Source organism: Sciurus vulgaris (assembly GCF_902686455.1).
Source record: "Sciurus vulgaris genome assembly, chromosome: 2".
NCBI classification, from domain to species: domain Eukaryota; kingdom Metazoa; phylum Chordata; class Mammalia; order Rodentia; family Sciuridae; genus Sciurus; species Sciurus vulgaris.
In genome coordinates this window covers 34,529,986-34,546,791 of record NC_136462.1, presented here as the reverse complement: position 1 = coordinate 34,546,791, position 16,806 = coordinate 34,529,986, and the positions used below count along the sequence as shown (strand labels likewise).

The following is a 16,806-nucleotide window of genomic DNA, read 5'->3' as shown; positions in this document are numbered from 1 at the left end:
CTGGATCTGGACCAACTCCTAGCTGTTGCAGCTCACAGCACATGGAATGGCTGAATGGAACACACAGAGGGGCAGACGGAATCAAGGACTTTGCCATTCCTGGCTTTGTGGCCTACATATCACTAGGCTGGCCTCACAATGCCCCCCTCACCCAAATCCTACCAGATAGCCTCCAGGCGGCACATAACCCTGTGGGAGTAGGGCAGACAGACTTGACTAAGCTTCTCAGGTGGCTAACCCCCCACCTGCTGGGGAGGAAGGACTAAGGAAAGCTTGGGCTTGATGCCCACCTGGTAAAAGGTGGGGAATCTTGGTTGTGCATGGAGAGAAAGGAAGGTGGGCTCTCAGTGTGGCTCTGCACCCTGGTTTGCTGGGTCCCCTGCCAGCTCCCTGCTCCCAAAGCTCCTGGTCTTATGCAAGGCCAGGTTTGGGTGAGAGAGCAGTACTTAGTAGGATGCTGGCACCTCCACAGATGGGGACAGAACCCTGTGCTGAAGAACAAGACTAGGGCTGACCTGTTTGAACAGAACCAGGGAATTAGGCTAAGGGGGTTTCCTCTGCCTCTAGCCTCTTGGCTATGACCTCTCCAGGGACCTGCAGACAGGAACCACCTACTCCACCTCCAGGTGGTGGTCTGCAGGCCAATCGTCAGTGTCCTTGTGAGAAACTCAGCATACCTTGTGTGACTCCTGCAGAGAGGTGACCCACTGACCACCCTCAAGAGGGCATAAAGACAGGCTGGGCAAGGAAGGTGCCCCTTGGCTCCTCACCAGATCATTACACACTGGGGTCAGCTCAATGGGGCTAATTGGCAGGGATGATCCCACTACCTGCACAGAGGTGTGAGCCTTGAGAAGGCGGACCTGTGACCTGCTCAGACAGCCTGGCCTCAGCAAGGTGAGAAGTCAGCCCTGGGAGGGGACAAAAGAATGAGAAAGAAGCACAATGAGGGAGATCAGTGGACTCTTCTTGGCCCTGTAGACTTCTTCGCTCTCGCCTTCTCTGTTCTATTCTCCCTTATGTATACGCACAGCCTAGCTGCCAGGCAATGTGGCTTCCCAGCAGAGTCTTCTTATATCCCATACACCCCGAAATGCAGCTTCGCCTTCACCACCACCACCCCAAGACAAAGGGCTGGCTCCTGCCTTCCATGGCTAATGCATCTGTCTGGGTCACTCCTTTGGGTCTTTCTGGTCCCCTCTCCACCTAAACAGTGATTTCTATGACCCCACACAGAAAACACAGTTATCTGGTATGTGTTCAATTAACACCCACTGACCAACTCCACAGGAGAAATGGCCAATGTTCTTAGGCTGTGAAGAAGCTGGGCGGGCTCTTTCCTCGAGCCACACAGTAGCATGGCCATGACCAGGTCACATCTCAGGCTCCAGCTGCCCCACCCTGGCTCCAGAACCACAGGAGGGACCATGTCTTGTGTGACAAGTCCTCAAGCCAGATTTACGGTTTGTGGTCACTGGCCAGGTGCCCAGGCTCAGGCCTTCCCTCAGAAGATGGAAAGGGAGGTGGCCTTGCAGCACCACCTCAAGAAGTCATATTCAAGTAAATAAGTTTCTTCTTTTTCTTCCTGAGAAGGCCACACAGTGACCACGACACCTGCAGAAGCCTGCCAGCCTCCCTCCTACATACCCACATCCAGTGCCCAGCAACAATGGAGCCCCTAAAGGCCTGCCAATCCTCAAAATTGGAAAATCTAGTGCACAGTAATCTTATACCTGCCTGACCCAGGGCCAACTGGTCCCAGGAGCCTGATGGTACAGCCCCTGACCCTCCCAATCACTCCATCAACCAGTGGGGCACCTGTTCTCAGCACACCTACGTGGAACAGGGTTTGGAGAAAACAGACTGTTGCATCAAGTCCTGGGCAAAGTGGGGCTGGACAAGCTGCTGGAAAGTGTGGGCAAGACCCAAAGAATGCCCTCAGGGTAGACACTCCTGGGCTGACTGGCATACAGAGGTCATTTATACTATGTGATCATTTTTCCTATACTACAACAATCAGACACAATTTTTGCAGGGAGGTGGAGGATTACCAGGGATTGAACCTAGGGGTGCTTAACCACTGAGCCACACCACAGTCCTCTTGTATTTTATTTAGAGACAGGGTCTCACTGAGTTGCTTACGGTCTCTCAATAAAGTGCTGAGTCTGGCTTTGAACTCATGATCCTCCTGCCTCAGCCTCCTGAGCCACTGGGATTACAGGAATACGCCACTGCTCGCGGCCCCAGACACCGATTTTTAAGCACTTTTAACATCCATTCCTTCACCCTGAACACCCAAGTAGGAAAAAGCAAGCAAGAGTCCACATTATTCCACAGGCAAAGAGACTGAACAGAGAAGTTTAGTAACTTGGAATGAACAAGAGCTAAACTCAAGGTCAGAGACAAAGGAAAACACTACAAGTCAACCCCAGTTTGTTCAAAGATAGGTTTATATTCTGTCTTGCCTATTGGGTAAAGGCCTAGGAACTCTGGTTACTCCAAAGAGTTAACATTTACTGAGCACTCACTCATATGCTAGGCCCTATGCTAACTCCCCTACAAACAGCTTCATTTAAACCTCCACCAAAACTGTATGAGGCAGGAACTATTATTTCCATTTCTCCAGGGGTATCATCAGGCAGAGAGGTAAGTGTCTTGTCCAATGTGGCAGCACAGCTGGTTAATGGAGGAACCAAGATGTGAATTCCCCAGCGCACCCAGAGCACATTTATCTGCTGAGGCTGGAATCAGGACACGGCCCCAGGATAGGATGGTTTATCTGGAATATAAAGCATTTAACTTCTGTTCCCAACCCCCAGTCTGGGATAGGGAGCCAGGAATGATGGCATTTACCCAATTTTTCAGTGATACTTCTTAACCAGGCCACCTGCAACAGTCCTGCCCGTGTCAGGCAGTAGGAATTCAGGAGAGAAAAGGACAGGCTAGGTCCGTGGTACCATGGACACTGGCATGGGAAGAAGCAGACAGGAGCGAGAACAGTGAGGGGTCTGAGGATGGCAAAGTCACGTCTTTCCTCTTTCAGCCTTCATTTCCACCAAACATTACCCTGGTTTGGGATGTCCCGCCCTTCCCCAGGTACACCCATCCACAGAAGACCTTCCTCTCTGCAGTCCTCCACCTTGACTCGTGTTCTTGGTTTAGGCCCTGCAATGGTCTCCTGTCCAGAAGTGAGCATAAACCAGGAGGCCTCACCCCAGACTCTCCTGATTGGCCCATCTCTCAGATGCATCCTCTAGAACAGTCTCCATCAATTTCATACGGAATAGAGAACTGCTCTTCTGAGCTCTACCTGAATTGCTGACCCACAGAACAGAGATACAATTAAAAGGTTGTTAAGGGGCTGGAGTTGTGGCTCAGTGGCAGAGTGTTGGCTAGCACACTGGGTTCAATCCTCAGTACCACATAAAAATAAACCAATAAAATAAAGGTATTGTGGCCATCTACAACTTAAAAAAAGAATTTTTAGGTTGTTGTTTTAAGCTACTTACTTTTAAAATGTATTGCACGACAGAAGATAACCAGAATATAAGTAACAATAGTACAAAATTGGACCTTCTAAGAGCAGTTTTGCATGGATAGTTTCTCCTTAAAAAAAAAAAAAAAAAAAAAACTGGCCTGGCATGGATACAGAATTAGGGTCTGGGCCCAATCCACAGCCATCTTTATTCACAGCCAAGACTGCCTCTCTGTTTCAACATCCATTCACTCTACAAATATTGATTAAGCTTCTCCATATAACAAAGCCCTGAGGCTGGCACCTGTGGGAACACACGTTCAACCAGAATCTCCAGGACTTCAGAGGCAAGAGGGAGAATGCAATTTTACAGTCCAAGCTGCCATTTTACACACCTTCTCAACGTCAGTTCTTTTTCATACATAAGGACTTGAAGGTTCCAAGAAGAACTCGCCCAAGGTCACAAGTCTGAAAGTATAGAGCCAGCCCTGCTCCTAATCCATGTTCTCTCCACCGGCCTGACACCTGCATGTTCGCACATATACACAGGCACAGTCAAGATCCACGAGAGCGAACGAGCTGGGATCATGGCCATCCTGAAAAGAACAACTGCTCCTAGGGAAGATGGCTTTAGAGCCCAGCCTGGAAGATGGGAAGAACCTGAAAGCTAGTAAAGTACAGGTACTCCTCTACTCCACATACCCCGTCCCCAGATCACCGCAATCTGGGTCTGGTGTGAAGACTGGACTGAACAACTCTGCACTAAAACATTCTTTGAAGGGACAAGCCACAGCCAACCCCATGCAGCTCCTTGAGCTGTGCCTCCTGCCTGCTCAGACTCCCACCTGCATCTGCACCAGGCCTAAACTCTATTAGGGAAGCATTTCCTACTGCACTGTTTAATCACAACCCCACAAGAGCCCCGGAATGGCGGCAGGGCAGGAATGAAGCCTGGTTATAGATCAGGAAAAATAATGGAAGCACCCCAAAACAGGGACCTGGTCTGTCTCACTCAGTGCCCTGCTCCCAGCACCTAGAACCATGCATGGCTCAGGGTCAGCACTCACAAAGCATGTGTGGAACAACCTAATAAAAGTTCAGAGAAATAAGTGACTTGCCCAAAGTCTCACAACTAGCCATCGTTGCCCCAGGGCTAAAAACGGGGTCTTCAGTCTCCCACCCAGTGACCTTGGGATTCCACACTACCTCCCATGCCTCCTCTGCCTCCCTCTCCAATGGCTGGCCTCTGTCCACTTGTGGACCCTGGTCCAGCACAACCCCCTCCCTTCTCATGGTCAGAAGAGAGTGTGTCAAAAGCTACAAGTAGCTTTAATTCTTATGTAACACCACTTCCTTGTATCCCTATCACCATGCTGAGGACGGTACAAGGAAGAAGTTCTTCCAAAAGGAAACTGAGACCCACAAAAGGAAACAGAGAATTAAATGGCAGGGGAAATTTTTTTTAAAACTTAGGCCAAACCAGGCGCAGTGGCACACACCTGTAATCTCAGCAACTTGGGAGGTTGAGGCAGGAGAATCTTAAATTTGAGGCCAGCCTCAACAACTTAGTGAGACCCTCAGCAACTTAGACCCCATCTCAAAATAAAAAGTAAAAAGGGCTAGAGATATAGCTCAGAGGTAGACTTCCCCTGGCTTCAATCCCCAATACCAAAATGGGCAAGGGGGCACACACCTGTAATCCCAGCAACTCAGGAGACTAAAACAAGAGAATTACAAATTCAAGATGAGCCTCAGCAACTTAGTGAGGCCTTAAGCAACTTAGCAAGACACTGTCTCGATCGATTTTTTAAAAATTTTAAAAGGGGGCTGTGGCTGGGACTTACTGGTTAAACACTCCCAAGTTCAACCCCTAGTACCAAAAAAAAAAAAAAAAAAAAACACTTAAACCAGATTTTCCAAGTCAGAACCAGATATACTTCTGCCAGTCCAAGTCAGGAAGCCTAACAAAGCAGGTGAGTGAGAGACCTGGTCCAGAGATCCTGTCTCTGGATGCCAGGCCCAGCTGTCCTGTCCTGCCTCCCTCCTCCCCAAAGGAGGGGCAAATGAGAAGTTGGGCTCAGGACTGGCTACTTCCCCCTCTGGTCCCTGTTTCCTCATCCTCATGTTGCCTGGCTCCTCATGAGCTGTTGGGAACAACTGGGACAATCTAGGTGACATGAGTAGAACAGTGCCTGGCACATATCAACCATGCAGCTCCTTACATTGCTGTCTTTGCCTCCTAGATGACTAAATTTCCTACCAGGAATCCTGGGAATTTATGTTCATTCACTTGGTAATACTGAATGCTATGGGAAGGACAAGGGGCTCTCTGTCCCCCAGGAACTGAGTCTCATAGCCCTTTACAGGGACCAGGTTCCTGGAAAGCCCTACCACTCCCGTCCCTCCCAGGCACAAATTGAGGCTTCAAGCAAGGACTTCTCTACTACTGTCCATGGAAGATCGCAAGATATCCATCATCTTAATGCCTCTACTCTTATCCAATTTAAATTTAAACTCTGCTTAGATTTAAATTTAAAATTATTTTCAAGAAGGCTTTACCTTAAATTTGAAAAAAAAAAAAAAAAAAAAAGGCATTCCACCACAGCTTTATCCCTCATGGACATTTCCAAATCGCTCATTCAATCTTCAGTTCCATCAAAAGTTCAAGGGTCCCCAGAAATAAGCCGAGAGAGTAGCAACAGTCCCTCATTCCCCAGCTCTCCTGTAGGAAGGTGACAGGAAGAGGGGTGGGTGTGTTTAAGCGACTGTTAAATTACAAAGAAGTCAGTTCAAAGCCGGCGGACCTTCCTAGTATAGTGCCAGGCCCAGGAGAAGCCCAGGCACAAGGGGCCAGGTCGCCACTCTGAAGAAGTCCACTGTGGTGTGTTTTAAATTACCTCTGCTTGTCTGATGAAGTGAGTAAAAGGGAACGGTTTCAGGGCTTAGGATTCCTGAGTGAGCTAATACAGGATGCCTTCGGCAAAAAAAAAAAAACTTCAGTCGGCTTTCTAAACTCCCCCCCTTTTAAGTTTAAAAAAGGGAATGAATGTTACCATTTTTGGACATGAGCATTCTCCCTCAAGCCCAGCCCTAACCGCACTATCCAGAGGGACGCGCCATCCTGTCCCCCCCATTCCCAGATCAGTGGGGTGTGGGGGGGTATGAAACCGGGAGGGACCGGATGGGAGCGGGCAGCTGGGGCGGGGGGGAGGGGGGGGTTCAGGGTACGTGGCTGCCTGGGGCAAGGGCTCACCGAGCAGGCAGGAAGCAGCAGCGGGGTTGGTGCACCCTCCTCCAACAAGAGTGGTTTCTGACCTCTTCCTACCACCAGCCACTACGCCCGGGTCCCATCACCAGCTTCCCAGCCCCAAGCCCCAGTGGCGCAGCGCGTACCATGCACACGGCGCCTGGGACGCAGCTACGTGGTTAAGCAGGGATCCCCACTGACCCCTGCTATCTCCGGAGGCGGTTCCTCATCCTAGAGACCCTCAACTCGAATCGAGGTGCCCAAATTGGCTTCCCCCAACCACCCACCCCCAGGGAAAAAAGCAAGGATCGGAGGAGCAGGACGCGGACGCAAAGCTCACAGCTACCGACCCACTGAGTTAAGCAATAAAACGGTTCGCGGTCCTGACCCCGCCCCCACAGGGCCCAGGGAGAGCCAGCGGACGCCCCTCGGGTTTTCTCGGCCCCAACTGCACTCCAGCAGGTCCACCTCCAGGCAGATCCGGAGACTGCCGCCAAGCCCTCCAGCGCTGGCTCTCCCGACCGCCTGCGGGCTGGAGCTGGGAGCACGGAGACGGGGGCAGCTAGCCCCTCAGGTACTGAGCCCTGGGCGGCCCAGGAAGCGCGCTGCCACAGCACGCCATATGGAGGCGACCAGGGGGCGGGGAAGGGAAGGGGAAAACGATCCCGAGTAGGCAGCCACCGAGCTGGGGTCTCAGCCCCAACCTCAGGAGCAGCGCCTCCGCTCCCTGCCTACGCGGGGATGGTTGCGGCAGTAGCCCGGTAGCCGGGATCACCCGCGTCAAGGCGACCTGCCCGCCGGCGGCGCCACCTCCCCGTGCCGGAGCTCGCTGTTCGCGGGCTCTGGGGCAGGGGCGCTCCCCGCTTCCGCCCCGCGCCTGTAACCCAACACCCCACCTCGCTGTGGCCGCGCAGTCCCCGCCCCCGCCCGTGCGCGCCCGGAACCCGTTCGGAGCCGGGAGCCCGAAGCGCGGCGGGCGGAGCTGGTCCCGGCTGGGGGCTGGGGGCTGCGGCGGGAGGGCGAGGGCGGCTAACCTTTCTCTGCTGCTTCTCCCAGGCCGGGTCCAGAAGCAGGTCCCGGTCCCAGTCCTCTTCGGGCTGCATGTAGTCATTGGTTTGCTGGGAATCATAATGGTCCATGATGGTGTGCGCGTGCTGGGGGCTGAATTTCTTCCTCCACCTTCTCTACGGGCGGCGGCGGCGCTGCCCCGGCGTGGGGAGGGAGTCGGCCGGGCTGGGCTGGGCTGGTGGGGCCGGGCTAGCTCCCCTGCGCCGGGTTCCGCCGCGGCGCTGCTCGCGGAGGCTGCGGCTGCTGGCGGAGACAGCGGCGGCTGGAGCTCGCGGACGGCCTGCCTCGGGGCGGGCGCTCGGACCTAATCTCCACGCACACTGAGCGAGACGGACACACTCGCGCTGCGGGAGCCGAGGCGGGCGGGGGCGGGGGAAAGGGGCAGAGCCCTCCCGAGGTTCTCCATTGGCCAGACCGAGTTGCCCAAACTTCCCCCCATCGCCTCTCATTGGGAATTCCTGGCATCCGTCAGGCGGGCTGCCGTGCATATAGGTGGACTAGGCGGACCCCTCCCGGCGCGCACGCCCCCGCCCACTCTCCGGGTTCCCACTCCCCCGCGGCTCATGTGACACCAGCTTAAGCTAAACGGGACCGAAGCCGGGGGACGCCTCCAGAGCGCGGAGACCGAGCGACAGCATGCTCGGGAACCCCGGGAGCCTCCGGGAATTGGACCCATTCCCCGCCCGAGAGAAGGCCCCGAACTTGGGCGCACTGGCCTTGTTGCGCTCCCACGCGCGCTTCAAACCCCAGGCCCGGCGGGGGCTGGAGAAGCGCGGCGAGAGCGCAGGAGCATTTTATTTTTTCCTTCTCAGGGAACCTGAGTCTGGACAAGTCGGCACCCTAGGAAAGGGGGCGGGGCGGGCCCCAGGGGAAAGGAATTTCCTGGGAATTTCCTGACTCCACCACCACCCCCACCCCTCCCGCCGCGACCCGTCTGATCCTTGCCCTGTGGGAGCCAGGTTTCTTGCCAGTAAATGGTTCTCTTAGGCCACCGAGCGTTCCCGCCTCGATACAGGGTCCTCTTGGGCCGGCGCTTAGACTCAGGGGACTGCTCCGCCGCGGGCTTTCTGAGTGGCGGCTGCATCGCGGCTCCCCGGTGTCCCCAAGGGCAATCTTTGCTACCAGAGGTATCATCGTGTGGCCTCCTAACCCTCACACAGACCCGACACCACCCAAAAAACTGGGAAGAAGGGCCCTACAGCATAGCCCCTTCCCACATACACACACCTGACAGATGAGGAAACTGAGGCGCAAAGAGCTGAGCTGGAGGAGAGTTTTAGCAGGCTCAGTACTCAGAAGGCCAATACTGTAACCTTATGCCAGGTAAACAATAACAGTACTGTTACTGAATGAGGAGGGAGGGCAAGATTGACTATACTGCTTGATACCTAGGTGGACCTGTCTCAGACTTAAGGAGGATGAAACCTGTTAGTCCAGCCATAACAGATCCCAGGGAGAGGCAGGACTCACATCCAGGTGGGCTCCTCTGTGGGATGGTGAGTCTGGAAATCAGTAGTAATGGCTTCAATAGGTGGTTCTCCCGTGGGCAGCAGAAGTGTCAGTCTTGCACCCCAGTACCTAGCATGATAGCTTAATTTATATCGTCATTTTTCCTATTCAGGGGGATTGGTTCCAAGACCCCTGCAGATAACAAAATCTGCAGATGCTCAAGTCTGTTATATAAAAATGGCATATTATGTAAAACCTACATACATCTTCCTGTATACTTTGAATCATCTCTAGGTTACTTTTAATACCTAATACAATGTATATGCTATGTAAATAGTTGTTACACTGTGTAGAGAATAATGACAGGAAAAATAAGTATACATTCAGCATATATAATATCCAGGATATTTTCAATCTGGTTGGTTGAATTGCAGATTCAGAAGCATGGAAATGGAGGGACAACTGTATCTGTAGAATGAATGGCTGGGTTAATTGCAAGTCACAAACACATGCGCACATACACGCAAATATGTCAATCCAGAGGTGAGTGAAGGAGTTAAGCGAATACATTCACTGACAGGAAGGTCCCTGAATTAAAATGCTTGGGAGGCCGTGTATGGAAAAGGCAAAGAAAGTGCCTCTGATTCTTGGAGGAGCCAGCTGATGCTGTTGTAAGCAGATATTGGCGGTGTTGGTCCACGCATCATTAGTCACCCACACACGTTTATGCAAGTGTCACCATCAGCACTGTGCCTTCCACAAGCTGCTGGCCAAGGAATCACAGAGACAGTGGATTTATGGACTATTTTATAACCACTTCTAAACTATGGCTCTAAACCTAACATAGAGGGTTATGATGGTGCTATATCTATTTATTCACTCAATAAATATTTCTGAGCACCGTCTGTTAGGACATGTGCTAGACGTTGTGTACACAGAGATGAAAAAGACAATCCTTGCCCCACATGGCCCAGCAAGGACAGATGCAGAAACAAAAACGTGATGCCGTGAGAGGGTGCAGGAAGAGATCTGAGGGGGTTCTGCAGGCACACAGAGGGAACACAAACCCGCATGGGAAAGGAGGCCCCGTGTTTACCTTTTTGGAGGAGGTGAAACTTAAGTGAGCCTTAAGGAATGAGAGTGGACAGATAGAGTGTGGGAGCGTATTCCAGGCAGAAGAAACAGCATGAGCTAATCAGGGCAGGAACCAGCAGGGTACACAGGGGATGCCTGCATCCCGACATGACTGGACTAGAACAAGGTCAGGAGGGGTGGGGGCGGGAGGCGGTGCTGCAGAGGTGGGCTCGTGGTGGGTGTCAAGTGTGGGTCTAAGGGGAACAGGCTGGCTGGACCAGTTGCTGAGCTGTTGCAATAATCCACATAGGAGAATAGTGGGTAGACAAAATACTTAAGAGCTAAAATGGAGACACCTAGGAATTTTATTGGATACGTAGAAGAGACAGGAGTCTTCATTGATATCCAATATGGGAAGAAAATGTACTTTACCTACAGTGTGTTATCTTATTTAAGCTCCTTCTAAGAGCAAAAACAAGCCTGGTTCAGGTAGCTAGTCCAAATTTGCACAGTGATTCCTAGACTCATGCCTTTAATCCAGTGATTCTCAATCACAGAATATTCAGACACCTGCCCCCATGGGATATTTATCAATATGTAATCATTTTTTTGTTTTTGGGGTAGATTTTGGTACCGGGAAATTGAACCCAGAGCCACATCCCCAACCCTTTTTTTATATTTTATTTAGAGACAGGGCCTCTCTAAGTTGCTGATACTGACTTTGAATTTGAGATCCTTCTGCCTCAGCTTCCCGAGCTGCTGGGATGACAGGTATGCACCATGGCACTTGGCTCAATGTGTAATCATTTTTGATTGTCACAACAGATGGGTTCTTATTGACATCAGATGGATGGAGGTCAGGGATGCTGCTAAACATCCTACAATAGATGGAACAGCCTCCCCGCAACAGGGAATTTTCTGGCCCCAAATCTCAATAGTGCTGAGGTTGAGAAACTCTGCTTTAACCAGGGGCTTATAGTTTGGGTGATCTGAGGAATGGCGGAAGTACAACCAACTGAGACAGAGCAGAAGACAAGGCTTAAGAACAAATTTTGAATTGAATTTAAACACACCGAACATGGAGTGCCCTTAGAATGTTCAGGTTCAGTTGCCCAGGAAACAGTTTGACTGCGTAACCCTGACCTCAAGGGAAACAGATATGAGAGTCATCTGCACAAGGGTGGTATTGACACCATGAGATAATCATGAAGGATGCCTACATGGAGATGAGAGGAGAACCAAGCCAGATCCCTGACCTGCAATATGTGGAGAGAGAACCAGACCCTGAAAGAGACAGAGAGGAAAATGATCATCCAGGAACAAGGAGAGGCTGAAACTTATTGTGTTGAGCAAGTCAAGAGAATTAGTTTTCAAAGTGAGAGGAACCAGCAGTATCAGCTACATCAGAAAAGTCTGGTAAGTAAGGCCTAAAAAGTATTCTTTGGATATGACAGGTTCAGCCACTCTGCTAAAATCCATAGACCAGGGATTTTAGTAGATCTAAGTAGTGGCTGAAGCTGTGAGTTTAAGAAACACTAGGAGAGCTGGGCTTGGTGGTGCATGCCTGTGGTCACAGCTGCTCAGAAGGCTGAGGCAGGATTGCAAGTTCAAAGCCAGCCTCAGCAACTTAGCAAGGCCCTGTCTCCAAAAGGGCTGGGAATGTGGTTCAGTGGTTAAGCACCCCTTTGTGCAATCCTTGTAAGAAGGAGGAGGAGGAGAAGCAAGCAAGAAAGAAGAAGTAGGGGGTGAATAAATGAAGACAGCAAATATATAAGGGGAAAAACAGGGGCTGGGGTTGTAACTCAGTGATGGAACACAGGCCTAGCTCTTGTGAGGCACTGGGTTCAATCCTCAGCAACACATGAAAATAAATAAAGCTACTGTGTCCATCTACATCTACAAATATTTTTTTTTTTTTTTTAAAGAAGGGGTGAAAAGCAATGGGCAGTAATTAGAAGGGAGACTGCAGTCAAAGGATTTCTTCTAGAACTGGAGAAACTTGAGTTGTTTATAGTCTGAGAAGGAGGATCCAGTTGAGAGGAAAGGTTTGAGAATGTAAGCAAAAGAAAGTTAGGGATGGCATGAAGTTCTTGAGACAGGACCACGTTGGCTTCAGGGATACCCATTGAACGGGCCATGAATAGAAGACAGACCCTGGTCTTCTGAGGAAAGAGGACAGGAGTAAGAATGGGAAGGATGTAAGGACAGTATGCAGGAAGAGGGTCAGGAAGTGGGTGGAAATGTAGCTAAGGGTCTCAGTCTTCTCAATAAGGGAGGAGGCCCTAATGGGCCAAAGCTGGTGAATGGATGAGCTGACCCCTCTTCTTACTAGTAGAATCACACTAGTGACATGACACTGGTGATACTAATCCTGATATGACACCACCTTCTATACAGGAAACATGGTCACTAAAAATTTCAAATTTTTTGTAGAGATGTTAAGGTATGTTCATAACACTCATTTTTTTTTTTTTAACGTTAGGGCATAACATACAATAAAGTACATTAATTGTATGCACTAATCTTTTTTTTATCATATGTACATTCAGAATTTTTATTTCAAAACAAAGAACCACAATAACATTAATAGAAAATCCATATGGAAATATTCACAACCTGGTCACTGAAAAGTGGGGAAAGTTCTACCCTGCATAACTGCCAACTCACAGAGGAGCCAGAAGAAGTCTGAGAAGTCCCCTTTTCCAACAAAAGGCTATTCCATAGCTATGTGAGTTTGCATCCAAAGGTTCAATGACCAGAGGGACTGATGAGAACTGGGGAATAAAATACTATTATGTGAAACGGTTTGGGTAAAGGATCTGACGTGTAAGCACCAACGTGGGAAAAGGGGGGGGATCAGGCAACGTATGAAAAAGGGAAGAGAGGGTGTGTCCTCAGGGTCAATCTCCACTTACAAATGCACTGGGGAATTAGGAGATGGTTGTGGAGGTGTCCAGGACCTGTATGGGGCAGGAGTAAATCTCACCATGTATAACCCTCTGAAACACTCCAGTTAGAATCAAGTCCTCCTTTGTTTCTCTCAAAACAATGCCTCCTTCTCCCCATATCCAACGTCCCCAAAAGTCAAATGCCCTGATCTTACACTCTTTCCTATTCCCATTGTCCCTCCCATGTGTATTGAGGCTGAGCCCTACGTCCTCAATCTCAAGATGTAGAAGTTGTCCCCAACTCCAATAAGGAAAGGTAGCCAGATGAACCTGAATCTAAAGTTCCACCCAGCTGAGGCAGTGTTACCTATGTACATAGGAATGAGTTTTAATACAATCTATTCAGAGAAGGCTATAGGAACAAACAATAAACTACTTTCAACCAGAGCAAAGTGACAGTGCACATACATTCATATTCTCAAGTGTGGGCTACACTGTACATTTACTCATACTATTTCAAATGTGTCTATCAGAAAGATTCAACTCCCCTAAGGGTACCTGATATAGTATCAGGGTAACATGGTAATAAGGGTAATTTGACATGTAACAGACATAGACAGGCATGCCATGACCTTAGAGCAACAACATACTGAAACTAGATAATAATCATTAAAAAAAAAAAAAAACTTTCCCAGAGCTGATGTTACAAATTCCAAGTTAGCTATAAGCATTTTCCTTTGAATCCCTTTTAAAAAAGTTAAAACATATAAAATCTTAACAAAATGGAGAAATACTGAACATCTAGCAGGAACCAATTTTTTTTTTTGGGGGGGGGGGTGCTGGGGATCAAACCCAGGGCCTTGTGCTTACAAGGCAAGCACTCTACTGACTGAGCTATCTCCCCAGCCCCTAGGAACCACTTTTTTTTAGGTTTTTCATTTGGAGGGCTCTGCCACCAGATAGGTAATGGAGTTACTTAAAACATGAGTCCACTATCAAGAGAAGGGGTTGTTTGGATTAAGGAAAGGGAAGAAAGCTTTCTGCAAATACCTTCCCTTCTCTGGACTCCATCCAAAATTAAAACGCATCAACCGCCATTAACTATAACACCCCTCTTAGTAACCATTAGATTTCAAGTAATACTATAAACTACAATCTTAAAGAAAAGTCCGAAAAGAAACCAGTAGCTTTTTTTTTTTTTATACAGGCACATGATTCTTCTGAGAAATTAAACCAAGTTTCCATCTGAAACACATTGTCATTAGATAACATGCAGACTTCAGGCACCATTTCACATACCCTCCACCAACAAACATTTCTTCCTCCATTTTTCCTTCTTGTACCTTAACCTCTCTAATATCAAATCTTCTTTGCCCTATAACCTCTCTTTAAACACCTCCTTCTAACCTTTATTTCCTTATGTTTTCATTATTTCGTAAAATTACTTTATACTTAAGAAAATAAATATTTATGCAATAAAACCAGAAAATAAATAAAACTCAAGTTACTTTGCTGTGCAGAGCTGTATGAAAATGAGGAAGGTGCTCTTGTTAAATTCCCCACAATCCTCCACACTCTATGTATATCTGCTTCCTGACAAGTCTGATGTTGGGGGAACTGCACCCCTATGTGCCCCAGTGAGGCAATTCTCAGAACCTAAGGGAAGAAGAGCTGGCAAAGTTGTCATATGCCAGCAGCCAATCCCTCCTGAAATGAAGGTAGTTTCACTTGGTCTCTCCTAAACAGGGGAGAATGTCCAAGAAATGAAGTATTTAAAAACCATTGAAGATCTGACTAACCCCAGCACTGGGTTCAGCTGAGTGTTCAGGAGTGTGGGATGAGAAGGGAATCAAGTAGCAGCATTCGGGAGCAGTCCTGGGTTCATCCTGATGAAGTTTCTCTCCCTATTCAGGGAGCGGTTGCTTTCTATGTTGGGAGGGAGGTGGAAGGAGGTCTGACTAGACATTGGTGGTGTTCTCTTTAATAGGTGGGATGCTGTTCATCTCCACCACGGAACCTTTTTCAGGTCTATTGGACTCATTAACCTGCCCTTCAAAGGCCCATGTGATATCCTCAAAAGTCCTGCCTCGGGTCTCAGGGACTTTGAAGAAGGTGAAGATCAGGAACATAATGAGGAAAGTGGCAAAGACAAGAAAAACATAGGCTCCCAAATAGACTGCAGCTGAGGGAAAGAGCAGTCCAACTAAAAAGTTGGAGGTCCAGTTAGAACAACCAGCCACTGCCATGGCAGCTGGGCGTGGTCCCTGTCCAAAGAGTTCAGCCACAATAAACCACGGAATGGGGCCTGGTCCAATCTCAAAGAAGGCCACATAGACCAAGATAGCTGTGATACAGACAAAGCTCATCGAATTATACTCATCCTTCAATAACAAAGAAATAGTCATCATGATGGAACAGGCAGCCATCCCTCCAAGGCCTATCGTATGTAAAGTCCGTCTTCCTGCCCTTTCCACCAGAAACAGGGAAACTGCAGTGAAAATAGTGTTAACCACACCCACTCCAATTGTGGCATATATTGGCTCCTCAACACCTGCGTCCTTGAAGATTACTGTTGAGGAATAGAACACAGCATCAATCCCAGAGAACTGCTGCGAGAGCTAGAGCATGATGGAAATGAGGATGGGCTGTTGGTAGCTGGACGATCTAAAGAGCTGCAGCACAGAGACTTGCTTTTCTTGTGACATTCTAACACTCTCTTCTTTCATCTCCAGAATATCTTGGTTCACATCCTGGATGCCCCACAACCGTTGGAGGATCCTCTTAGCATTCTCCTCTTCTTTTCTGTTAATGAGCAAGAATCTAGGACTTTCAGAGCAAAATGGAAGGGCTATACTTTGTAGGATAGCTGGAATGATTGTTAAGCCCAGCAGCACAGGCCACCGTTCTTCAGAGCCCAGGATAAATTCCAGACCAAAGATCTGAGCCACCAGAATTCCAATGACGATCCCCAGCTGGTTGAGAGTGCCAAAGGCACCCCGCAGAAAGTGCATTGGAGAGTGACACTTCTTCAATGTACATGGGCACAAAACCTGTGCAGAGTCCGCAGAAAAGGCCAATAATCAGGCGACCCAGGATTAACATCTCAACTGACTCAGCAATCTTGCAGAGCCCCATGAGGCAGCCACCAGCAATGGCCAACAGGTTGACAATAAGCATTGAATTGCACCTGCCAAAGCGGTTGACAAAGAGTCCAACTGAAAAGGAGCCCATCATACCACCAACAGAGAAGATGGCCACAGACAAGGACCAAAGGCTTGTGAGCAATGTCGTACTGGGAAGGTCTTCTAACCCCTCTTCCAAAGTGTAGTTGAGAAAGTCTTTTATGACAGTCTCAGGAGCACAGATGACTCCAGTGTTGTAGCCAAACTGGAAAAAGAGCCAATGGTAGCCACAGAGATAGCAAAGGTCAGAGATGGGGTCGCCTTCTATGTCCCCGTGGTCCTAATTCAGTTTTCTTCAAATCCCGAAGAAAGATCTAGGAATGGAATTCCAGAGACACCTCTTCCAGCCAACAAAACCTTCAAAATGTCCTTCTCGGCAGCCAAGTTCTCTTCAGGTCTTCAGCAGCGATCGGCACTCACTCT

General features: G+C 49.2%; 1 protein-coding gene and 1 pseudogene across 4 annotated transcripts in view; both read right to left on the bottom strand.

The window, feature by feature from the left end:
• Nucleotides 1–8,145, bottom strand: part of ACTN1 (actinin alpha 1) — a 92,498-nt gene extending 84,353 nt beyond the window's left edge. For 2 of the 3 annotated variants that reach the window (XM_079129301.1, XM_079129303.1), the window contains exon 1: nt 7,757–8,145. In XM_079129301.1, the coding sequence (XP_078985427.1) occupies nt 7,757–7,861 (105 nt within the window). In that variant the 5' untranslated portion in view covers nt 7,862–8,145. The remainder of the gene's footprint in view (nt 1–7,756) is intronic. The other variant, XM_079129302.1, reaches the window with a different exon arrangement.
• Nucleotides 8,146–14,990: 6,845 nt separating this feature from the next.
• LOC306654306 (solute carrier family 2, facilitated glucose transporter member 3-like) lies at nt 14,991–16,553 on the bottom strand (annotated as a pseudogene). The gene has a single exon. The product of its transcript is annotated as a solute carrier family 2, facilitated glucose transporter member 3-like (transcript).
• Nucleotides 16,554–16,806: the final 253 nt, after the last annotated feature.